Source organism: Notolabrus celidotus, chromosome 4, assembly GCF_009762535.1.
Source record: "Notolabrus celidotus isolate fNotCel1 chromosome 4, fNotCel1.pri, whole genome shotgun sequence".
Lineage (NCBI taxonomy): Eukaryota > Metazoa > Chordata > Actinopteri > Labriformes > Labridae > Notolabrus > Notolabrus celidotus.
In genome coordinates, this window is record NC_048275.1 from 8,699,407 (window position 1) to 8,724,396 (window position 24,990).

Here is a 24,990-nt window from a genome sequence, read left to right on the forward strand (position 1 = left end):
TTACATGTTGGCTGAATATACACGGCTGCTCACAGACCCGCGTTACTTCAACCCTCTGAATCTGATCCAGAATCTGATCCTGACGGAGAGGCGCCTGCAGCAGGACCTTTTCTGAACCATTGGTCACAGATTTAGTGTTTCTTGTTGTTTTATTTATCAGTATGTAGACGTGTGTCTTGGTACACAGCTACGAACATGTAGCTATGTGGCTATGCTAACTAGCGCTAGCACTTATCCATGATAAATAAAAATCATCCACTAGATCTTCAAATCTGCAGACGTGGGGAGTAAAACTGACCTTTGAGTTTATTAAGACAGCCTACAACTAGCATGCCTCCCTCCTAAGCTCCTTGTTAGCACACGTGTGTGCAGGTAATGAAAAACAGAGGATGGGTTGAGTTGTATTTGATACAGTCTATGGGCTGAACAAGCTCCGAGCTCTGACTCCGTTACAGACCGGATGTTGTTGTGATGTAAGAAAAACACTGAAAACTGAAATGGCTCATTTCACACACATTTACAGAAAGGTGGAGAAATCAGAACAGGGGCAGAATGGATTGAATTCATTTCCAGGGGGTTTGTAGACAGGGACACATATTTCAGGTAGAGAACCATTAAAAAGTCAATTTTGCATATGTCACCTTTAAAATCAGAATTCAGGGGCACCATTGACCAAGCGGTCTAAGTGTGCGCCCCATATACAAAGGCTGTAGCCCTTGTCGCAGTAGTATCCATGACGTCACCCATCTGTTCCTGAGCACTGTTTTGAAGCCAATCGACAGCGACAGCCATATTGGAAATGCGGAACCCAACCAGGCATAGTTTGACGTAAAGGGGCGGGGTTTGAGCCTCCTAGCCAACAGCTATGTGTTCCCAGCCAGGAGTCACGTCAGTCAGGTCCTTATTTGGGCAAAAACTTGTAATCTTAATATCTTCTGAACCATTGCGTTAGAAAAAAATTCACCCCCCGTACAGTGTGTGTCGATGTAGAAATTAACTATGTAGAGCCAAGCCGTTTTTTGAACCAGGCTGTAAACATGTTTATTAATGCTGCAAAGATCATCTTTTTTCAAGCGGTCTCTCAATGAATTGCAGTTTATAACACTTCTGCATGGGCTTCATACTTTGAGACCGGAGGTTGCCGCTTGGTCCAGCCTCGACCATTTACTGTATGTCCTCCTCCTCTCTCCACTCCCCACATTTCCTGTCTCCCTTCAGCTGTCCTATCCATTAAAGGCAAAAATGCCCCCCTCCCCCCAAAACTGTCAGAATTCTAAGAAATAAGTCAAAACTCTGACTTGATCCTCAAAATAAAATTAAAAAATTGCACCTTTATTTTTTCATGTGGCCCTAATCCTCTTCCGTATATTTCAGGTTCGCAATAAGTGAAATATATCTTCTTCTTTCTTTGATTGCTTCTTGAATATTTCCCCAATGTTTCCCAAAAAGGTTTATGTTGTATTTGCAAACCAGGCAACTGAAGGTGTGTTGTAAAACATTTTTAGTTAAGTATGTGCGTGGTAAGAAGAGTGTAAGAAGTCGGGTTAGATGTATTGGACAAAAAATATTCCTACTGTTAATTTTAGACATATAGGCCTGAAAGCTGAAAATTCCCTGTGAAATGCTTAAACTTGATGTAAGTTATTTATTGTTTTAATGCGCACAATATTCATGTTATCTGAGTAGATGTGTTTAACAGTTGACAGTAGCAAGTTTTAAACACTAAATCTTCACACTTAACTGTACTTTTGTTCCTGTTTCTTCGACACCCTGCAGCTCAAGTGTTTATCTTCTATGTATCATGGTGTATTAGATATGTGTCCAAACCATCTTGTCATGAATTGTTTTCTTAGATGTTCAGAATATTTTTAAAAACATGTCATCTGTGTCTAAAGTGATTGAAAGAACACAATGTAACTCAGTATCAATGTGATTTAATACAAGATGAAAGAAATGACCTTTTATAATCAATAATAAAAAAGGATTAGCTTTATTACGAACTGTACATAAACACACAGTGCAAAGGCACACATAATCTCTACTTTATATTACAAGCCAAAATGTACATACTTTTTTCAATAGAAAGTAAGTTTATAAAATATTTAAGCAATTTGAAAAGAAATGACGTTGAGAAAAAGCAAAGCTGCTGTTTGGATCTCTGTCCTCAGTTAAATGTCTTCTGTGTTACATTCATTCCAAACGTTTGAGTGCAACTTCAACTTCTCAGCAAATGGTCCACACCACATTGGAAACACGTCCGGATCCTCTTTGTCGTCGGTACAGCAGCCCAATGTGAAGAAGTTTTACACAATAAAAGGTTAAAAACTTGAACCTGTTCCAATGCCGAGTTCTTCTTGGTCTGAAAAGAACGAATCTTTGAGGATCTCTACGATCCTTTTGAAATGATAATTCATTTTGGCTGTACTGTCAATTAACGTAGAATGGAACCTTTGTAAGGGAAATGGCATTCAAGCTGCAGACTGATGTGTAAAAACAAAACAACTCCACTATCAGCTGAGTAAAGCTGAAACAGTGTGACCCTGTTGAGTCTGTCTCACAGCCCTGTCAGGGCTTTTCAAAATTAAAATAACGCGTTTATGAGTAACTGTCTTTTGAACTCCTCCGCCCGTTCTCATAATCAGAGTCCCGTCTGTGTCGGTGTCTGTCCTTGTGCCGGCTGCTGTGGTCGTCACTGTGCTGCCTCTCTTTCCTCTTCTCACCGTAGCGGTCCTCCGAGTGTCCATGGTGCCTGCTCCTCTCTCTGTACTTGTCGTCATGGCTGCGGTCGTGCTTTTTCTCCCGCTCCCTGTCGTGGTGCCGGCTCTTCTTCCCGTGATGGGAGTCCCTGTGATGGCTGTGCCTCGCGTGGTGGTCTCGGTCTTCTGTGTTTCGCGGCCTCTCCCAAGGGTCGCTGTATCGCTCCTCTACTCGCTTGTGATCTTTGGCCTGAGTTGGAGACGGGCCGGATGAATCGGAGTAGCCCTCGAGGCCAGGGATGGCATGCGAGGTGTGGTCCTGGGCCACTGATGTGCTGTGGTTCTGATCCTGGTCGGAGAACGTGTCAGGAAGAGGGCCGGTTGTGTCTTCGTAGCTGCCAGGTACCTGAGGCTCTGATGGTGTGGGTTCAGCTGGGTTGTAAACTGGGAGAGCTGAGGCCACTTCTGAGTCTTGTTCGGGCTCAGTGGCGTCAGTGGTTTCAGTGGCTTCAGTGTTACCTGCTGCTTGTGGTCCTTGGACTGTTGGAGGGTTTACTGTGTTGGTTACTGAAGCACCAGCCTGGGACATGCTGGGATCTTCCTTTACACTTGGGAACAATAGTGTTGACGTGTGTTTTTCTTCCACAGCTTTGTTCTTGGCCTGAGAAATCTGCAGATATCCTTGGTGAAATAGTGTCACAGGAACATTTCTAGTGCTGCTTAAAGCAGGAACCGGTTTAGGACTCAAAGGAACTGGGAGGCTGGCTGTATCCTTTTGTAGCACCGTTATTTTATCTTCATTCACACTGGAAAACGCTGAAGATTTCTTCAATATTCCACTTAAAGGAGGTTTCGAGCTATTTGTGTGAGCTGCAGCGGTCTGGGAGTTTGACTGCGAAGAAGAATTCCCTTCAGATGTTCCTTTTTCATTTTCAGACAAAAGCCCAGCGTCTCCTTTGTTTGCTGAGGCAGAGCTGCTAGTTTCAGCCCCACTCGGAGTTGTTGACAAGCTTGCCAGGAAGGCTTCAGTTGATACATCTGGAGGCTTATCTTTCAGAGAGATTGGTGCACTGGGGGTCACCGCTGCAGCATCCTTTGCTGATGAGTTGTTAGCAGCAGTCGAATCAGTCAGGCTGGAGAGCTCCGGTTCAGCTTTAACAGGTTTAACTTCTTTCTTTTTGATGACAAAGCGCTCTCGTGGTGCAGCAGCTGTTGGACTTTTCGAGTTTCCGGTGGATGCCTCTGTTTTCAGAGCTGGTGGGGTCTTCTGGGTGTCATCTGCTGTTTTTGCAGGTTTCACTCCAACATCTGGTAGAGGTGGCAACTCCCCACCCCAGCCTACCAATACACCTGGAAGGAAGCGCAGCGGTTTTTGAGATTCCTGATTGTTGGTCTCCTCTGATGCAGATGGTTCTTCTATAGACTCTGTAATCGGCTCATTAACTTCTTCAGTAGTGTTAAGTGGTTTGTCCTTCTCTTTACTGTGCGCAGTAGTCAAAGACGAGAGGAAAAAATTATCTTCCTTCTCTGGTTCTCTGGTTTCTCTTGAGGAAAGAGTGATAGGCTTGATTTCAGGAACAATACTTTCAGTTTCGTTCACATCTACAGTAAGAAAATCCCTCTTGGGTCTCTGGCGAATAATGAGTCCAAGGAGAAGGTTGGCACGGTTGTTTTCTAAACCTGTCAAATCAAAAGATTGATTAGATCTGACACATGAGAGATGTAGGTTTATTACTGAAATATATGAATTATCTGAGAGACAATAGCTGAGGCGCTCTGGTTACCTGGCCCGTCAAAGGGAGCAAGCTGATGTGGAACTTTTTCAGTGGCACCCAAAGGAATGAGATACATGTCTTTCACTTGTTTCAGGTTATTGGACACCACCCCAAAGCGCTTACGGCTGCTGAAGTAGGCATAAAGTAGAGTATAGGAGATCTCGTCTTCCTCTGTCTCAGGGGAGAAGCGGATCAGGCACACCTCCTTTAATTAAAGGAAACGCATGTGTCAGAGAAGAACAGGAAGTCTGTCAAGAATTTAAACAGCTCTAAATTACATAACATCAGATAAGAGGGGAAGTTCTAGACCAGGGGTTCTCAAAGTGTGGGTGGGGACCCCCTGGGGGGTGGGGAGACACAAATGGGGGGGGATGTCTTCCAGAATGTTTTGGGGTTTTTTTAAGTTTTAAATATTGAAAAATAATAGTAGCTACATTTGAAATAAAACCTTGAAAATAGAAAATGTAATGAGTTTTCTGCCTTTCTTTTTGCCAGATGACTCCTAAGTTTAGGGTTAGTGAACAGTTCATTATCAAAAGCATCAGTAGCAGTAGGTTAATTCATAACAGCACAGGAAACACAGACACATCTAGGTAGGCTAATTTTCTCCAGACCAGCTAAATGAAGCCACATTAATTCACTTTGAGGGACAGTGGGGGTCTTTGGCATCTATATTTCGGGTGTTGTGGGCTGAAAAGTTTGGGAACCCCTGTTCTAGACTAATGTTCTAGGTCTAGACTGAAGACTGAGCTGTTCCTGGTCACAATGAACTTTATGAAATTGTGGGTGATGAATATAGAGGCTTTATTTTTCTACAGGCTGCACAAACACTCACTTTTGTCCCAGTCGCACGAATCTTATCCAAATAGTCCCACACCATCTGTGGACTGATCCGTCCCCCCACTTGAATGCTGTCTGGAAGGTCCTAATGAAGAAAAGAGAAGACACAAACCTCACTGACGGTTCTTCTTTTTTAAACTACTTTGCATTGACAATTCAAATTTTTGAATATGAGCATTTGGCTCCACTTTACATCAGTCAGCTGGTCCAAGATGCCCGAGACCGGGAAAGCTTTTGTGAATAACTTTGCCACAGAGTGCATGTGAATGAATCCACGCCACAGGGGAGTCAGGGTGGAAAGGAAACCATTCTTCTCATCTCTGCCAGCTGAAAGATCCAACCTGTGGCAAACGACAAAGATTCAGATGAGATTGGACGAAACAAGCTGCACAAAAACCTGGCTCAGAGGGTCCAAAATAACCATGTTCAACTTCAATCCAAGCTTTATTCCAGCCTCTTAAATCAAAGAGGTTTTCTTAATTGCCAATTAGAACATTTCAAAAAAGAAGAGCACTCAGTGGTCCAATCCAGCAGAGCTAGATCACTTGATACGTCGCTGATCCTGAGACATAAAGGCAAATTCAGCACAGATATTTGATCAAATGTTGAATGCCCAGGCAGAGTGAGAATTTAAAAGCTGTAGCATAAACATACCTGTGTATTGTATGACCATAATCTACTAGAGAGCCTGCATCTACAACACTTCATAGACAATTTAACAGCAAGCTGGATCTGTGTCTGAGTTTTTGCTGCAGTTTGGTTGTGACATTTTAAATGTTGTTTGAATACAAAGGAGATTCTTTAAACCAAATACCAAGACATTTGAATGATGAAACTTCAAGCACTTCACAGAGTTTGGAGCAGTGAGTTGAAGGCTTTCTAAAGTAATATCTCTTGCTGTGGCTGACAAGTTAACAAGTGCATTTTGAAGCTCACTGAGGTGTTGAAAATTCCTACCTTCCTTCGTACCCCGACTGAGAGCTTCGGAAGCTCTCCTCTAAAACCGTGAGGTGCAGATTATCCTCCGCTCCAGTTGGTGTTGTGCTCTTTGTCTCCTCTGCTTTGGTGGACTGCCTCCTCACCACTGTCGTAGCAACTTTGACCACTTTGGTTGGAGCCTCCTCCACAGGTGGCGCCATACGACCTTAAAAAGAAAAACACTTGTTATTGAGGATAGTGACACACCTATGCAGGGAAGCAGCACCAAAGGCAGGCTGAGATAGAGATCAGCTTTTCTTGTGTGTGAGGATTTACCGGTGCAGATTTTGCAGTGAAGGTCAAACAAGTGCGACTTGTGTTGGCTTGTTGTGTCTTTCTCCGTCTTGGTACTTTCTTCCGTCTGCTCCGGGGTGTTTGGAGGTTTTTCTGAGGACACTTCAGTGGATTTGGGTGAAGTCTTAACCTAACAAGAGGATCAAAAGAAATACAAGCAGAGGTGTAACACTGTTTTACCGGTAAATACACAGCAAAGCACAACATTATGTGGCTTGCTTCTTACCTCTGCAGGCTCAGGGGCTTTCATTGGTTCTTGGCTTTCGATTTCAATTTCCCCTTTGTGTGTGATCTTGGTGATCGGCCGCCTCTCCACCTCTCTTTGCTCTTTTTCAATCATCTCGATTGTCTGAAAAATAATGAAGTTGTTGCTTTCAGAAAGATAGTTTCCAAAATGTAACCAACTTATTTTGATAAGAGGAAAAGTCCTAAAATGTTTTGTCATTACTACATCATGGGCTTCCCTCAGGTTGAATTAATGCAATGAAATTTAAAAACATACATGGCGGTTTTCCCTTTGTCGCCACGCAGCCAATTCCTTCGAGGCCAGTTCTTCAGGACTCATTCGGATCAGATTATCAGGAGAAATTTCCCCTTTGAGCACCCTCTTAAAGAGGACCTAAAAAAAAAAAAACAGAATAAAGCAAAACGTAACAACAGTTGTATTTGACTGAAAAGCTAAACCAACAAAACTTCTTGGATGAAGTCTCAAAATTGTAATAATAATAATACATTTTATTTCAAGCGCCTTTCCAAGCGCTCAAGGACACTTTACAGAGAGGATAAAACACAATAAAAACAACACGATAAAATAAATAAAAACAACAAGCAAAGTAACACCAAGTTAAAATGAGGCAGTGAAGTTAAGCAGAGAATGCGGATTTGAACAGATGGGTTTTGAGTTTTGATTTGAATACGGGAAGTGAATCAGTGTTTCAGATGTCTGGTGGGAGTGAGTTCCAGAGTTGGGGAGCAGAGCGACTGAAAGCCCTGCTCCCCATGGTGCTAAGACGGGCAGGGTGCACAGAGAGGTGGAGGGAAGAGGAAGACCTGAGGGAGCGAGAGGGGGTGACGATGTGGAGGAGATCAGACAGATAGGATGGGGGAGAGGTTGTGGATGGCTTTAAAAGTATACAGGAGGATTTTGAAGTTGATTCTGAAGATGACCGGGAGCCAGTGGAGCTGCTGGAGGACGGGGGTGATGTGGTGGAAGGAGGGGGTTCTGGTAATGATGCAGGCTGCAGAGTTTTGGACCAGTTGAAGCTTATGGAGGGATTTGTGAGGGACACCGAAGAGGAGTGAATTACAATAATCGATACGGGAGGTGACGAGACTGTGGACCAGGATAGCAGTGGTGTGAGGGGTGAGAGAGGGGCGGAGACGGTTGATGTTACGGAGGTGGAAGTATGCAGACCGGGTTATGTTATTGATATGAGAGTGGAAAGAAAGTGAGCTGTCGAGGATGACACCCAGACTCTTTACCTGAGGGGAGGGGGAAACTGTACAACTGTCTATGGTGAGGGAGAAACTGTCGGCTTTGGATAGGGTGGACTTAGTACCTATGAGGAGGAGTTCTGTTTTATTGCTGTTGAGTTGAAGGAAGTTGGAGGTGAACCAGGATTTGATCTCAGAGAGGCAGAGGGTGAGGGAGGAGGGTGGGAGAGTGGAGTCGGGTTTACTGGACAGGTAGAGCTGGGTGTCATCCGCGAAGCAGTGAAAGTGAATGAATGAAAAAATATTGTACTCACATTATTTTTAGTATCTTTAAGGTTAAACATCAGACTTCTGTACTTGTTCTTGTACTTGTTGTCGGTGTCTTTGTACAAATGGAAAAGCTCCCTCTCTGTCTTCTTGGCAACTTCAGAGGCCCTCTCCACTGAGATTTTCAGATCCGACTCTTTCAACCTTAAAAACGCAGAAAGTGACACATTTTGAGCACTCAGGTAATTGTTTGTGCAGTTTTTTTTTTCCAATAAAAACAAACTTTGAATGCAACCTAAAGCTCAGTTTATTTAAACAGATCTGTTTGATTACTTCTGCTCGTGAACTTCTTACCTCTGTATCAGGATTTCTTTCAGAGAGTCACGAACGCTGCGCCTGATTGCCTCCACAGACACGGGTTTCTTTGAAGACGACGACTTATTTCTCGTCTCGTGTTTCAGCTGAACGCCTGTGAGGACAGAATGACACAAAACTGAGTGGCACGCAAAAAATGTTAAACACTGAAATACCTGATACAAAAATGTGTGCAAGTTTAGCTGTTAAAGGAAGAACAATGAGACTTTTTTTATTGTGTATTGAACACAGAACCGGATAATGACATTTTTACATGTAGTTGTGGATGACCTTTAACAAGCAGGTCCTCAAAGTATGAAAGACTGTTGTAGGCGGGAGGGTGACAGTAAAATTTGGCATTTTACTCAGTTTGAAGTTGTTTTTAACCACCACTGGGTTACCAGTATGGAGGTTAAAAACAACAGAAGCAGCACGACAAAACTGTTTGCAGCTTTTTTCAGACTCTCTTACCCGACAGGTACACTTCCCTTTTGTTCTTTTTTTACTATGCTGAAAAGCTCCCAGGATGTCCTCTATGTTCGTTGTTGTTTTGAATCTCACTCTAAACTTGAGATTTTCAAGTATCAACAGTGACCTTGGAGATCAGTCTTAGTTTTGGGGAGCTTATGAAACAGCCTGTCTAAGTTAAAGTAGATTTCCCTTTCCATACTTTCGGGGGGGTTTGCACCAGAAAACAGGATACACCTACATTCAGGATAGACAGGATACACCTACATGTTCCACTGCAGTGCAGCAAATGTCACCAGTCACCAGCAAGAGGTATGTTTTATAATTCCAGTATTTTATTTAAACAAGTCTAGAGAGGTATTGTTCGTACATTTCCTCTCTAGTCCAGTACATATATAACTATCAGTCCAGTTTTTCAGTCTTGATCTTATCTCATTTTAATCAAAGTAGGTCTGTAGGCCTGAGGTCAGTGCTGGGAAGCCGGTTTAAGATTCCTGAGGTGTCTTTTGTTATCTGGCTTCTCTAGCCCTGATAAAAGAGATCATGCTAAGCGCTCATGTGAAACCGGTTATCAACCTGAAAAATCAAAACACAGTTTCTCTAAGCGTGGTCATCTTTTTTAACGGACTAAGTAAAAACTATGATATCAGAGAATATGAAGAAGTTAGTCACAAAATTCAAACCAAAATCACTTCAGCAGCATTGACAGAGAAAACACCAAGAGTGAATGCGCAGATTGATCCTCGATATATCTTGTTCCCATCATTAATGCATTTAACTAACTAGTAAATTGATTTGTTGATATGTTGTGGTGTGTGTGACGGCGCCAGTCGGAGGTGTAAGATTTCAGCATATTGCAGCTGCAGCCCCAGGGGGCTCAAACAGGAAGGTATGGAGAAATTAAAAATGAATATGAAAATATAGCACCATCATTTCCTGCTGTGCCTCAGTCCTGTCACAAACAGCATCACTCATTGACTCATTTTAGCTTTAGTATATATTTTTCAAATCTTATCCCTTACCCTTTTAAATCTATTTTAAATATTTTTATTCTTAATTTTTATGCTTTAACTTATTTTAATTACACATATTTTATTTTTGGTGTGCATTAGTCTCTATTTTTTTGATGTTATTCTTATTATTTTAAATTTGTATTATTATTATTTTTATTATTATTATTATCTTCCCCTAATATGTCTTGCCATTGTTTCATTTCTGCTTCTTTCTTGTTTTTCCAATCACTGTAAAGCACTTTGGGTTGCATTTGATTTGTATGAAAGGTGCTATATAAATAAAGCTTCATTGATTGATTGATTGATTGATTGATTGATTGATTGATTGATTGAATGATTGATTGATGGATTGACTGACTGACTGAGGTTAGCTATCCAGGATCAAACAAAGATCTGCAGCACTATGGTACGGTTATGTCTAGAGGGGGATTCTGACTTGGAGGCGTTCAGTCAGTTCTCTACAGCCAAACAGATGGTACCTTTGCACTGCTCGCTCCTCGGCCAAACACACACACACCAAAGTCTGAACCTGCGTCTCCTCTTGTACTGAGAGGGATGACTATTTCAACAGCACATCATCAGTAGGGTTAAACTAACATGACCGTCTGATTGTTAAGTTTGTTTTGTACTGTGTCTGTGAAGGTTCTCAGTCATCCAGGTCATGGTAATTCAAAGCTTGATCTGGGTAACTGGACTTGGTAGAAATTCTTGAAGACGTTTCACCTCTCCTCTGAAAGGATTCTTCTTCTGTGCTTCTTCAGCTAGAGCTAGAGCTTTTCTTGCTCTTCCCCAGTCTGGTCAGAACTGAAGAGGCCTTCCGGAGGAGAGGTGAAGCGTCTTCAAGAATTTCTACCACGTCCAGTTGCCCGGATCAAGCTTTGAATTTTTGTACTGTCTTTTGTGTAGCTGTTCATTTAATGTAGTTTAAAGGCCCATGTTGGGACGGGCAGTGCAAATTAGCTCGGTCTATAAATGCTGTAGTGTTGCATAGGTTGACCTGCTTCACATACTTGTCCCTATACAAATAAATAAATGATTAAAATCAAAGAGAACATCATTTTCATGTATTTTATGTGCTACAATTACTAGTCTCTGGTGCTTTTGCAGCCTCTGTAATGGGGTGATGTCATCATGAGTACAATTCCTATGAAAAATCATTAAGGACCGACAAAGTGCTTGTGGTCTCTTTCCCTCCTCCCCTCTCAGGATCAGCTCACAAACCTCCCGGATCAAGACAACTGATTGGTGAGTGGGCGATTTTTTTTAAAACACCTATAATTTATCCAGAACATAACCTGGAGCAGAGCAGGTTAGAAGTGAAACCGCAAATCCTGCTTCATTGTACTGCCCACAGAAGTGTCTGTACAAAGTTCTTGAATCCATTAACCACCAACCTATAGTGACCTTATGTATACAATTTAATTGATGTGGTGTGTTTGCCTTCAGTCAATCTTAAAAACAGACTTGTTGTTCCATCCACAGCCCCTCTTATAACCACAGAAACATACCTGTTCTATGAGATGATTCTCTCCCGTCTGTGGACTGTCTTCTATCAGGATCCTGTTGTTGGAGGGAAGTACAAACAAACATTGGTTCATCACTACTCCATTACATTAGGAGACACACTATTAATGCAATTTGAGCTGCTAGGAGAGAAGGAGAAAAGAGGTATTATTAACCCTGACCCTGGCTTAACCCTGGTTTTAAAGAACACAAAGGGTGACTTTTACGTGTGTGAAATTGTTTCAAACTTGTGGTGACCGCAGCATGTTCACCTCACACCCATGTGCAAGCCTTCTGTGAGAGCAAAGTAAAGGCAAAAACACAACAAACCCTCAGCTATGCCTAAAATCAGAGGATGAATTAGCTGTGGGAACAAATAAAAGGATCCTTTGTATTTGAAAGATTGACATTTCTTCAATGCATGATCAAACACCCCAAACGAAGAACTGCCTACCTTTCTTACTGGTCTGACTCCTCCAGATGTCAGCGCAGCCTGGGAGGGTACTGGTCTGGGCTTCGGAGGCAGCTTTTGATCCGGAACTTCGGTCTTTGCCGGGACTTCTGGTTTGACCACAACCGGGGGCTCGGGCTCCACCTTCTTGTTTTCCTCCTCACAGCATTTCAAGCACACATACATCTGGTCCTCCTCCTCCATTTCTCGCACCTTTGTCAAGTCGAGGCCAACGCAGTCACCGTGGAACCAGTCGTCACAACGACCACAGCCTACCATGAACCTGAAACAAAGCATGGTGCGTTTAATGCTCTGACACAGCAGGACAGTGATGGATTTAACTGTATGATTCATTTCTGCTTCCTCATAAAATCCCTCAAATATTGCATGCTGCTCTGAGTAAATGTAGAACGACTAACAATTCAATGCAGGTCACAGCTCTGCAACAAACAGAATATTAACCCTGAAGTCATAAACTAAGTTCACATCACAAAGTAAACAATCTGCCTTTAGATTCATATCTGTAACACTTTGTTTTTCATCAGAGTAAAGAGAAAAACATACATGTTATTGTGGTGTTTTTTGCACAGCCCACAGCAGTTGTTCCCATCCCAAACACTCTCACTGTTGGCAGGCTGCTCCTCAGCAGTTTCCTTCTTTGTGACGGGAGCATTATCTGGAATGAACAGCTGCGGCTCCTCCACATAAATACTTCTCCCTGTTTTACTTTTCTGCCTGAGTATGATCTTCTCTGGCTTTTTCAGCTTCGCCTTCTCCTGCCCTCCTTCATCCGGGGGTTTTGAAGAAAGACCCGGACGTGCCTGTGCCGGATGAGCCGTCTCACCTTTGGAGCTGTTGTGAGGAGGGGTCTGTTTAGTTGGTCCCTGGTTGCCGGACGATGGGATCTTTTTCACTACAGCACTGGGTGAAGTTGGTGATTTTGGCTTCACTCTTGGATCTCCTGTGCTCTGTATCTTTTGTAGTTTATTAGCGTGCTCACTTTGGGTGATGTCTGTAGGCCGTTTCAAAGGTGCAACATCTTTCTTTTCCTTTAAGGATTTCAACTTGTGCAGGTCATCTCTTTGGGTGATGGCGGATGGCATGTTTTGGGATACTTTGTGTCCCTTCACAATGTTGTTTGGGTTACCTGAAACCAAGTCCTTATTCTTGTTAGGGGTAACTCCTTGTTTAGGCTTGAGCAATGGTTTCTCTACAATCTGTTGTTTCCCCTGACCATCAGTCTTATTACTAACATCAGTCCCGTTATCCTCATTATTGTGTGGTTGTTTGTCTTTGCTAACTGGCCCCTGCTGTCCAGAAACACTCTGACTGTCAAGTTTTGTCTCTTGTGGGCAGGCACTCTCTTTTATCGTCCCGTTGGAGGTCTGCACTTCATTAGGATTTACATACGGGCCCAGCCCAAGGGCTGAATCATCAGCAGAGCTCTTCTCCATCTCTGCCTCATTGTCCCGCGATGGAATCTGTGCATTCACAGCTTCATCTGGCAGCACGGCAAACCCGATGTCCCCAGCATATGAAAATCCATCTTCGAAGCCTGAAGACTCACTTGTTTCCACATTGTGGGTGTAAGAGGGTCCAGGAAGAAGCTCAATCTTGAATCCTCCAATTGTGACTGTCAACCGTCTCAATACAACCACAGGATTCAGCCATAGTCCACCATCAAGATCGCCTATATTTATACGTCCTCCTAGGGTTAATTCCTTCTTCAGCTGGGTGCCTTTGAGTCCTTTCTCTATCAGAAATGTCTTCTGGAGCCTGTTGGCTGGTTTCCTTCCTGGTCTTCCTCGAGCTACACATTTGGAGGGCGTGTTAGGGGGTTCTGGTTCTGTTTTGATAAGAAAAGGACAAATGTGTCACGTCATTTCTAATTTGAAGGTATAACAGGGTGGAAACAGGAACATAAATGAGCATCAACTTACCTAGATCTAAAGAAAGTGGACGTTTCCTCCGCCTGCCAACAGGTCGCTTCAGTTGTGTGTTGTCTGCGACCGTCAGCTCACTGCTGATGACCGAAGATGCTGATGCTCCTTCAAGGCCTGCAACAGAAATGGTTCCAGATTTTATTTTAAAAATGATATTCAAACATCTTCCCAGCTGCAGAACATTTTCTGCACTTCTGATATTTTCACAGAGAAGCATTTACTTTTTTTTTTACTTCCAAAAAATCATACTGAGCAAAACCAGAGTGATGAAAAATTGCTGCTGATTAAAAGTATTATCAAGCTGATTATGCATACTTGAACGACCAACTCTGAATTGCCCATTGTTGCGTCTTGGTATTAAATTAGGTTGCTCAGCTTTTTATCAAAGCTTGCAGTCAGTAAAAATCTACATTCAACATTTTCACTATTCTGTGTGCCAACTTACCTGTTGAGTCAGCAACTGGAAAAGTGGGCTCTTCATTGTCCAGCAGATTGAACTGAGAGCTTGCACAGCCAAACATGGGATCTTTGTCGCTGAGCATATTCTTCAGTGAATCTTCCAGTCGCAGTCCTGCACCAAACTCATTACTGGCTTCACATTCCAGATTCTGGCCTATTACCAGGGACTCGTCCAACTGGTCGCTGGGTATTAGATGATTAAAGGTGTCCACAATATCCATGAATGCTCCGGCCGTCCTGCATCAACCAAAACAGAGAGGAGGTAGGGAACAAAGCAAATTCATGTTAGTGTTTAAAGACAGACAGCTATCATCAGTAAGACAACCTAACCGTAAATATGATACTTTAACAGCACTTTACAGCACCTTCATTTACTACAACTAGTGTTGCTTTTGGAGTACTCTCCAAACTACTGAGTATATGTAACTTTTATCCAAGTTAAACGCGCATACACTTTTCATACATGTCCATGAATGTCTTTACAATGTCTTTATGTTTCTGTGAAGCACTTTGGGTTGCATGTTTTTATGTATGAAAGGTGCTTTATAAATAAAGTTGAGTTGAGTTATAATGATATCTGCAGAAGTTATCGTTTTCTATTATTTCAAGTCAAGTCAAACTTTATTGTCATTCATCTGAATAGCTTGTTTACAGCTGAATTAAATTGTGTTTCTCACATGGCAGGTGCAAAGCAGTGCAAATGCAAATAAAACGACAGAGAAACAATACACAAACAACAAAGACAGAATATAAAAACAAGACGAAACAACAACAACATGAGGACAGACTAGAAAAGAGCTGACTAAATATGGATAATGGAGTGAATAGATAAATAAATAAAACAGTATGTGAGGTAGCGCAGGATGCAAATGTTGCAATATAAATATATTGAATATATATTACAGCTAAAATATTGAATTAAAATAATTTGAATTGTATTTAAATTGTAACACTTAGAACCTCCTATGGTCTTGCACACTCCAACACAACTGTACAGCTTCTCTCTACACATTTTTATATTGTTTTTCTAGCTGTTTTTTTTTCTCTTTTTCCATTTAGGTTCCTGACAGTAGGGGTGCAGATATTTAACATCTTTGTATACTTTAAGTATGCTTCTGTTGGCATTGTTGTGGAACCAAAAACACCAAGATATATTCCCTTAGCTGTACATTTACTTGGCAATAAAACCTGATTCTGACTTATTTACTGTATGCATGACTTTTGCATTTCTTCATATAAAACATCACTGTTGCTTTTGTAAATGTTACAGTGGAAAATAGAGTATCAGAGAAGCTTGAAACTTTACTTCATGGGTTCCTCTATCAGCTGTGAATGCTTTCTCGTTTTCAACGGTCAGCTATCTTCGCTAGCATCTCTGTTTGGCTGTTTCACGTTAAAATAACCTCATATATCGCTCTAATATAAACTTTAATTATTCCTATTTAAGCGTTACAAAACTATGAATGTGTCCAACTTGGATAAACTTCCTAATGTGTTGTTATTGACAAGTTATCGTTCTTTCAATAAGGTGATTGCTAGTTAGCATGCTAACGTTATCGGACGGCTAACGGGTTGTGTGCGTCAACTGATAGCGAACTGACGCGGTTAGTGTGATATTTCGCCCCCATTCATTGTGTATTGCAAGCGGCAGCGACACGAAGCAGACTGGCGACGGCACTTTTCGGCAGCGTTTCCCCGTCCCTGTATTTTAATCAGCAATTTCAAGAGAACTGGGGCATATTAAAGAGTAAAACACTCTGTATGGATGCGCTTTAGACTGAATTAACACTCCGGTTCAAGACAAGCGACGAACGAAGTTAGAAGTTCGGTAGTGTCAGCGAACTGGTCGCGTGTAGTGGAACCGAACAGCGTAACAACAATCCGCTGCAGAGCGCGTCTGTTTGAGTTAGCATGCTAATGTTAACTTATGGAGGAAGTATCACCCCAAGATACTTACTGTGTACAGCGACAGAGCTGTTCCTTCAAATGAATCTTTATCAGTAATAATCTGTGCTAGAAATGCCAGAACATGAGGCCAAATGTGTAAATATTACACATAAATGAATCTGTCACACAGGCTAGCTTGATCGCTTTAGCATAGAGGCCTTGAGTAGCATACCAAGTTTGTTTATAGCCTGCAAGCACACGAAACATGATCACGCCCACATGCATTTGCTCCAACACTTGCAGAGTAGACATTTAAACGTATTTATTTCCATAATGACAACACTCTTACCTCTATCCTACCGCAACGCTGGATCCAACTCGTGTAAGGTTACATACTAGCACAGCTGCTACCAGTAACTTCCTCCAACTAAGCCGTCATTCGTCCCACTGCTGCAAAGCCCCTGACAGTCAGCGCTGCTGCGAGTCACGTGGTTTCTGTTTACAGGTAGCATAGCAGCTGAGAGGAGCCTGAAGACAATTACATACAACATGGTTTCTACTGGTGTGTTGTGTTAACAAGAGTCTAGAGAGGTTGTTTAAGTCATCATTTTAAATCAATCAATCAATCAATCAGACTTTATTTATAAAGCGCTTTTCATACAATGACATTGTAACCAGTGGTGGACAAAGTACACAGCTTCATTACTTTATTCTAAGTATAGATCCTCCATGTCAAATGTTACTCCAATGCAAGTTAAAGTTGCTGTGTCAAATTATAACTCGAGTTAAAGTAATGGAGTACTTGCTTTTAAAAATACTGAAGTATTCAAAGTACTTCTTAAAATAATCTCAAAATGTTGTATTTTCTCAAAGCATGAGTGCAGCCAAGAATACATAGAAGTGCATTCTGTTACATTATGTTTATTTAAAAATCATTACTTGAAATCTCTAAAAACTATACCGTGGAATAAAACAGAAACTAAGTTACTCCAAGCACAGACAACTTAGTTTGAAATGTTAATCTGGAATGAAACAAATGTTATGTAGCTCAACACGCTTTCTCAGGTTGTATTGTGAATGTTTGTATGTTTGGGCAGAAACAAGGTGAATATTTTAAACGATACATATCATTATTCATTTCAAAAACCTCTAACAGGCTGAAGATATGGCCATGGGTGCTCAGGTGGAGAATTATAACCATCATTACCACCTCTAAATGTACTGCCTGATCTGAGTGAAAGTTTGCTCCACGTTCAATCATGGAGATGCATGATATAGCCTACAGGTATGGCTAAACCACTGAGACAAACAGAACTACACAAACACATTTGACTGTCTTAGGGATCAGATTTCAGAAAAGAAAATTCATGAGCCGACTTCAAAGCAAAAGTAGTGAGTAACTAGAGCACTGATATAAATGTAGTGGAGTAAAAAGTATGACCTTTGTCTTTCAAATGTAGTGGAGTAAAAGTAATAGGTATCCTCAAAAAATAATACTCAAGTAAAGTGCAGATACTCAAAAAATGTACTGAAGTACAGTACTCAAGTAAATGTACTCTGTTACTGTCCACCACTGATTGTAACACAAAGTGCTGTACATAAAAACAACCTAAAATAGAATAAATTCTGAAAAAGATTTATCAAAATAAATAAGTACGACAATAAAATAGAATAAAAGTGACTAAAATTTGAAATAGATAATAAATAAATGAATAAATAAATAAATAAAACTGTTATAAGAATGAAACTCAGTTAAAAGCGAGACTAATAAGGTAGGTCTTGAGTTTGCTTATAATCTTAAAATCTTTCCTAAAAGATAAACACATTAAGTGAGCTTACTTAGTAAAAAGGGAGTTTACACAGACAAAGAACTTCAAAACACTAGGTGCATAAAAATGTAATTTATTTCCATACATAGAAATAACAACTATTTGACTCCTTGTTATTTGTAATGATAGTTACTGCGTTTTTATTTTTACAGTCTGAGTACAACCGTTATTTCAACCTACACTGTTAAGCAGACAACTTCATTAATATGTATTAATACTTAGGTAGTTGATAGTAAAATATTCAATTTTGCTAAAAACAACAGTAGCAAACATTTCCCCAGGCAGACAAATGTTTAAATTCAAAGTAAATTAGTAAAAAAGTACACACAAAATAAAGTCCTCTATTTTATGTCCCTCTACTATTACTAATTAGAATGAAACAAGTTCATTCATCACTGGGATAACTGCTCTTCACATCTTTCACTTGGGTCCAATCCAAACCACAGAACATCATGGTCCACTGCTGCCCATGCCATTCGCTCTGTGGTGAACGTGGCTGCCCACTGTCCTGATGGAGAAACTACAATAGCACCTCCTGCTCCGTGGACACGGCTTCCCATGTACTTAAGAGACAGCTGTGAAGAATCTTCTACTGATTTACCTGCAAAGATGAGGAAATCCAGAGATACATAAATATTATAGACCAACTTACAGTGTTCATAATAATTTAGCTTATTGGTGTTTCATTAATCATCCCAAAGCTACAACAAGTGACATCAATTTGTATAAATCTAATTAAATTCTGACATTTTTGACCTATCCTTATTGAAAATGTGACCTAGTAGTTACCTTGTTCAATATGTGACAGAATGAGTCTGGCCAAGGTGACTTTGAGAATAGACTCTCCATGACCCGTACAGGACACTGCACCACTCAAGTTGTCTGCATATCCTCCAGAGCCTTGTACAGTAAAAAAAATATTAACATTTGTTAAAGCTGCTCAATTTCATACACTTAGAAGATTTACAAAAGTCACTTTAGATGCAATTAGAAGAGGTGATGTTGACTTATGATTTTATTTACTATTACTGTGACTGCAGCTGACAAAGACAGAAGAGGTTTTGAAGGAAATATGAAAAAGGAAGTCACACCGATGATGGGAGAGTCTCCTACTCTGCCAACCATTTTGTTTCTGATCCCTCCAGTTGATGTTGCACAGGCAACGTTACCAGCACTGTCCACAGCTACTGCCCCAACAGTATCATGGGCCCTGGAAAGAGAATAGACAGATGTCATGAGCTGATTCATTTAAAAAAATAATAATAGCAGGAACAATTCTCAGAAAGGAGTTTTATCATACGTCAGAAGAAATTTGTCATCCTTTGTATCTAACATTTCCCTCTACGTCCAAACAGCATATGAGACAGAGAAACAATTTAACAAAGAGATGAAACCAGAAAAAGTTCAATGACCTCAAAATGACGGGAACAAACAACAATGAATGTAATTACAATGTTCCTCTCTGTTTTGCTCAACCTAAAATACACGTCACCTGGTTTGAAGAGGAGAATTTCACAACATTTTAGATTTCTTCTTCCCAATGAAACATTTTTTTAACCTGAATCTCTATTGTTTTTTTGCATTTGTGCATGCAATTAAGTATTGTGCATTTTAACTCTTGATTTGTGTTCTTCTCTAACCAGTAAGATGGATAAAAACAGTAGAGTAGACAAAATAAACACAGAGCAGAGATCAAACAGCAAACATGGTTACAGGATCTCATTATCTAAGAAGGGAGAATACAGATCCAGTGCCTTCTAAGTTTATGCATAAGTTAATCTGTGGGCATGTCACACTGTGTCATCATCCATCTTCATCACACTTTATATTAAAAACGTTTTCTCTCAGTCTAAGTTGATAAGTCATTTTTCCACAGAACAAATCCCTCTTGTAATTTCTAAAATGATTATATAGCAGGAGATTCAGTCTTGTACCAGTTTCTTGTTATTGCCTTGTTACTCCTTATTTCTTGGTCAAATATAATTAACAGACACAATCACTTATACTTCCAAGGCACATAACTTTACATTCCTTATGTTTCCAAAATATTTTACTTATACAATGCATTCCCATTTTCCTAAAAGGAGTGCAATTTCTGGTACTCTCAAAGATGTGTGTATGATTTGTCTCTCTATTCCAGATAACACCCAAAACGACTGTGTAAACAGGTGTGTATACTCCTCAATTTAGATGTGATGAAGAAGGAGTTACATTTATTGTCTCCTCAACTCCCTTCATGTCCGGGAATTTGCAGAAGTCTGTTGTGTTTCACATGTTGAGCTGTTCTCCTGCTGTCATTTTTACATAGAGTCCCCCTTTCCCACTTTGCCTGCATGAACAGTCAAGGAGACATTCTTTAAGTGTGATAGAGCACTGAGGAGGCCCTGAAACACATCCATCATTCAATATATTTTTTGAATTCCTTAATTAAATTATCTCTAAACTTCAAATATCTAAAAAATAAAAAAGTGTCTCCCTTCTCTAGTGCATTCCATGAAAACATCTCATCATCTCTGAGCATTCCCTGATAAAGAAGTGTGATTGTGAGCCAGTGAAGCTGAAAAATACAGTGTAATTTATTTATTTATTTCAACAGGGATAGTGTACAGTCATTTAGCTGTACCAGAATGAGCTATTAGTTCATTTACATCTGTAGTCCCTGGACAGGAGACAGAGATAATGCCTCTGTTGAAACTGGAGAGCCACACTTTGTAGATACTCACCACTGAGAGTTAAAGTCTTCCATTACTCCTGTCACATAGTTCTTGTGTTTCTCCCATTCTTTCCTCTCATGCGCTGTCACCAGTGTCTCAGTGGGAACTGTCGCAATGCCGATGCTCTCTGCGAACTGGTTTGCTCCTCTGCTCGTCAACATGCAGTGGGAAGTCTGAGATTTCACAAGAAGTCAATATATATGTAAAACAAAAACTGGATCTCATTACATTTTGATGAATGTGTCATTTCACTACAAAGCTATCAGTGCATGTATAGAGAAAATCCACATGAATGCCTCTGTACGTATTAGCTCCTCTTTTTGTCAAGACACAAAAGCATCTATTTGAGGCGTCACCTTTTCCATCACTGCTCGAGCCAGCGACACCGGGTTGGCGATATTCTTCACTGAAGAAACTGCACCATTGGCAAGTGTCCGTCCATCCATGATAATAGCATCCAGCTCCACTTCTCCCTCAGTGTTTAGTGCTGCTCCATGCCCTTCAATAAGACATCACAGGACCTGTCACTTGGTTATACAGTATTGAATTCAGAAATCTGAAACAGGTTTTTTCAGAGCCAGCTGAGAGTGTTGGATCATAGTTGAGTAGGCATGTAAACTCAAGGGCATTCGTCAGATCTAAGAAACTGAAAACGGTATGATAGTGAGAAAAAAATAGAAGGCAGATGAAGATTCCCTGTATTCTAAAAAATAAATGATAGTGAGAGGGATGAGAGATCTAATGAAGAGTATTTTCCATTAATTTGTGTCATCAGCCAATCTTTATTTTGCTGTTGTGTTGTTGTGTCTGTTTTTGCCAACTTTTTCCCACAAAAGCCTCCTCTGTCTCAAAAAATGGGTCAAATACCAAAGAGAGCAGAATCTATTGATTGCGTTCCAGTTGTTGGAATCAAAGAGAAAACACAGACCCTACTGATGAGACGGAGTGATCAGACACCTGTTTTCTTTGGCCCACAGCTTGTTTTCAGTAAAGCTGATATCCGGTGCCAAAGCTTCGATACTATATGTGAGCTGCTTGAGAGAAGTACATGTGTGATCCTGCGAACGGATGAATGTACAATTTTTTGGTAAACATTGAGTGTTGTTGTGTGACTGTGCTGCCTCCCTTTACATCAACTTTACAGCACAGCAACAAGTGTCAAATGGGTCAGTCTCAACACTCCTTGTATATGATTACTGTATGATTGCATGGAATTGCAATGTGCTGTAAATCATAGTGTCAATAATACAAAATGCTACTACAAATTTTACTTGATTTTTAAGTTTAAAGGGTAAGCTAAATTAGAATCTAAGGTAAATACTTTAGGTGGAGTGTCACTGTCTTAAGAGGGACCAGTTGTCCCTGCAGCTGCTGACTTGGAATGATCTAGTCAGGAGTTCAGCTATGATTCCTCAGACAATGAATGGATGAATCAAACAAGGTGCCTCTCAGGGAAGTACACAGGAGCAAGAGTACATACAGTCACATCTTATTTGTTTTAAATGAGGACTTATTCAAAAGCTCATTTTGTATTATCAGAGTCTAACTTTGATGACGATGGTGATCTGTTTGTACACATAAAGCTGAAAGTTCTTAATCATGTCCACTGGAACGACAGTCCCCCAATGTTTCTGGCAATTATGAGACATTTATATTCCAAGTGTCAAAATGTTGTCGTTTAAAATGTAACCCCTTCCTAGTCTTGAAACAAACACTTCTTTTTAATTATGAAGTGTTTTATATTTTTAGTAACTTATTTTCAATATTGTGGAGGGATTTTTGTGAGTCTGTATCCAATCCCTCCACTTTGATGAAGTGTGTCCAGTGAACTTTGTCATCACCACCAGCAGATGGAGACATTGAGCTATAGACAAACTGAACTGAGACATAGTTCAGCAGTCATTCGAGTAGTTGTGTTTACACGCTTTTGAAATGATTAGAGGAAAACAGAAAATAGCAAAGTAAACATGATGAGAAAAAAGTAAGATCTGTGGCTATGAGAAAAAAATAAATGTTGTTGATTTAGTGTGAATGAGAGAAAGGTCAGTAAATAAAAGTTTGAACAATATGCAAATATACCTGAATTAAAAGCTGTGTTATCTTCCAGAGTCCTCACAGCAGCCTCGACAGCATCCAGCGCACTCCCTCCTTTTTTCAGGACTGAATATCCTTCACATGCTGCAGCCTTCACCCCATCAACAGATGCCTTGGCCAGGTCATTGGGTATGGCCCATGCCCCACCATGTACCACTACTACTGCTGACATGTTGAAGCTCCAACAAGGAAAATAGAAGAGTAGTAAGAGTCTCACAAAAGTGACATCTGAGTAAATGATGATACATTAACATTTCAAAGACATATCCTTGTTTTATACATTCATTTTAAACCTGAACAATTAACAATTAATTTGAATCTTGTGAAAATTCAATGTAGTATTTGTGTAATTAAGGAAGCAATAGTAAAACCTGAAAAATAAAGAACATTTAACTGAAAAAAAATCTATATTTTACAATATTTCAAATATCTAGTGAGGTCCCTCTAAAATATGAAGGAAATGCTAACCTTCTGTGTCAGTTATAGTTTTCATTAGGAATTCTGTACCAGGTACATCAGATGTACTCTAATCCAGATCAGATAAAGAGCATGTGATATTACTAAAAGCTCCTGAAAAGCTACTGAATGGACGAGACTCTGAAATATGTTTTCAAAGGTTAAAGAGGTCATAACTTACAAATTAACATCTCATAATTACTAAGTTGTTATCCTTGTCACCATCATCATTATTAGGCTAATACTGATATACCTGAATATTGATTCATCAAATTAGACATTGTTTAACTGGGTGAGTACTTGTCTTTGCTTTAAAAGATCAATCATTAAATATCTATCTGCATCAGCAATAATATTTTACAACTGCAGCTGCTTTGAGTTATTAGTAAGGATGAAATAACATGCAGGAGCTACACATTTATTAAATCATGTTTTAATTAATATTCAAGCTTTAATTCAGATTTTTTTTTAAATGTGCATATCCAATCAATGCATTGGAGGATTCACAATCTGATGCAACCTGCAGCTGATTCACATGTCTGAAGTGTTTCTCAGGCTCTAACATGCGGAACACGTGAGAACCACCTCAGGCAGTGTAGGGGGCCCTCCTCGGACAGACGCACTTTGTTCTCAGAAAGTTTTCACTTGAGTTCTATCTTCCTGAACTATAGTTTGCTTCTTAACTTAGTAGTTGTGCATGTCTTACCCATAGGTCTTACCTTTCTGGATCTTCTTCTGCTGTCTGGGGGGGAACCCTCCGGCTGAGTCACGTGGTCTCGTTGAGTTAGTCAAGTGTTTTGCTGCCGTTCATGCAGACTACTAGAGCCTGCACGCTCAAGTCAAGTTGGCTACATTTAATCACAAAACTTCCGGATCATCTTTGAAATTAAAATATCTATCTACATACATAGACCAAACGAAAATGAACCACCCCACATGACAAGCTTCTGCAGGTGGGCCTGGAAAACCTGACATGCCTGATAAGTCATTACGCACCAAAAGTATGGAGAGGTTTGCCTTTAGAAATTAAATGATTTCTGGTTTCACAGGCCCAGTCTGCCTTATAGGCAGTGGCGGAGCCAGGGGGTGGCCAGGGGTGGCCATGGCCAGGGGTGGCCATGGCCACCTCTGAAAACTGATTGGCCACCCCTGTGGCCACCCTGAAATTCTTAAACATGATTGGCTATTTGCCATGTCAGAGGCATTACTTATATTGAAATCAGCTATTGTGTTGTTGTCTTTCAACAAGCTGCAGAGAAATTAGTTTCTTTGCATTTGAATATTATTTTTGTTGATGCTTTGACTTTGGACAGTCATCCTCATTTTGAGTCCTTAAAGAGTTCAGTTCAGCAGATTTAAATGTTGATAATCTGTACTGTTAAATTTTTAATGTCAACGTTAGACATCTACAAAAATGTAATATTTTTAACATTATTTTATAAAAGAAGTTAAAGTAGATGTGATTATTGGAAGTAACCCTCTTAGGTTTGGGGTAAGCTATTAAGTTTGTTTTCCACGCCTGGCCACCCCTTCAA

At 40.4% G+C, this 24,990-nt stretch overlaps 2 protein-coding genes across 6 annotated transcripts; both read right to left on the bottom strand.

The window, feature by feature from the left end:
* Nucleotides 1-1,971: 1,971 nt before the first annotated feature.
* Nucleotides 1,972-16,824, bottom strand: phf3 (PHD finger protein 3). 2 transcript variants are annotated; one of them, XM_034681751.1, is made up of 16 exons: nucleotides 16,712-16,824; nucleotides 14,462-14,712; nucleotides 14,014-14,130; nucleotides 12,638-13,919; nucleotides 12,086-12,356; nucleotides 11,628-11,679; nucleotides 8,639-8,753; nucleotides 8,332-8,488; nucleotides 7,086-7,202; nucleotides 6,810-6,932; nucleotides 6,566-6,713; nucleotides 6,269-6,455; nucleotides 5,505-5,652; nucleotides 5,307-5,396; nucleotides 4,481-4,676; nucleotides 1,972-4,376 (listed from the first exon to the last, which is right to left on the bottom strand). In XM_034681751.1, exons 2-16 carry the CDS (start codon nucleotides 14,694-14,696, stop codon nucleotides 2,596-2,598), a joined length of 5,019 nt encoding a protein of 1,672 aa, XP_034537642.1. In that variant the 5' UTR covers nucleotides 14,697-14,712; nucleotides 16,712-16,824; the 3' UTR covers nucleotides 1,972-2,595. The 2 variants fall into 2 exon arrangements, with proteins under 2 accessions (XP_034537642.1, XP_034537641.1); XM_034681750.1 differs by having other exon boundaries at nucleotides 12,077-12,356.
* A 1,410-nt stretch (nucleotides 16,825-18,234) lies between these two features.
* Nucleotides 18,235-24,360, bottom strand: si:dkey-103j14.5 (isoaspartyl peptidase/L-asparaginase). Of its 4 annotated transcripts, none has more exons than XM_034681160.1 (7): nucleotides 24,175-24,360; nucleotides 22,985-23,178; nucleotides 21,262-21,404; nucleotides 20,915-21,078; nucleotides 19,283-19,401; nucleotides 18,981-19,091; nucleotides 18,235-18,792 (listed from the first exon to the last, which is right to left on the bottom strand). In XM_034681160.1, the coding sequence occupies exons 2-7, from the start codon at nucleotides 23,169-23,171 to the stop codon at nucleotides 18,584-18,586; spliced, it is 933 nt and encodes a 310-aa protein (XP_034537051.1). In that variant the 5' UTR covers nucleotides 23,172-23,178; nucleotides 24,175-24,360; the 3' UTR covers nucleotides 18,235-18,583. The 4 variants fall into 4 exon arrangements, with proteins under 4 accessions (XP_034537051.1, XP_034537049.1, XP_034537050.1 ...); XM_034681158.1 differs by having other exon boundaries at nucleotides 22,985-23,181; XM_034681159.1 differs by having other exon boundaries at nucleotides 22,985-23,184; nucleotides 24,162-24,360.
* Nucleotides 24,361-24,990: the final 630 nt, after the last annotated feature.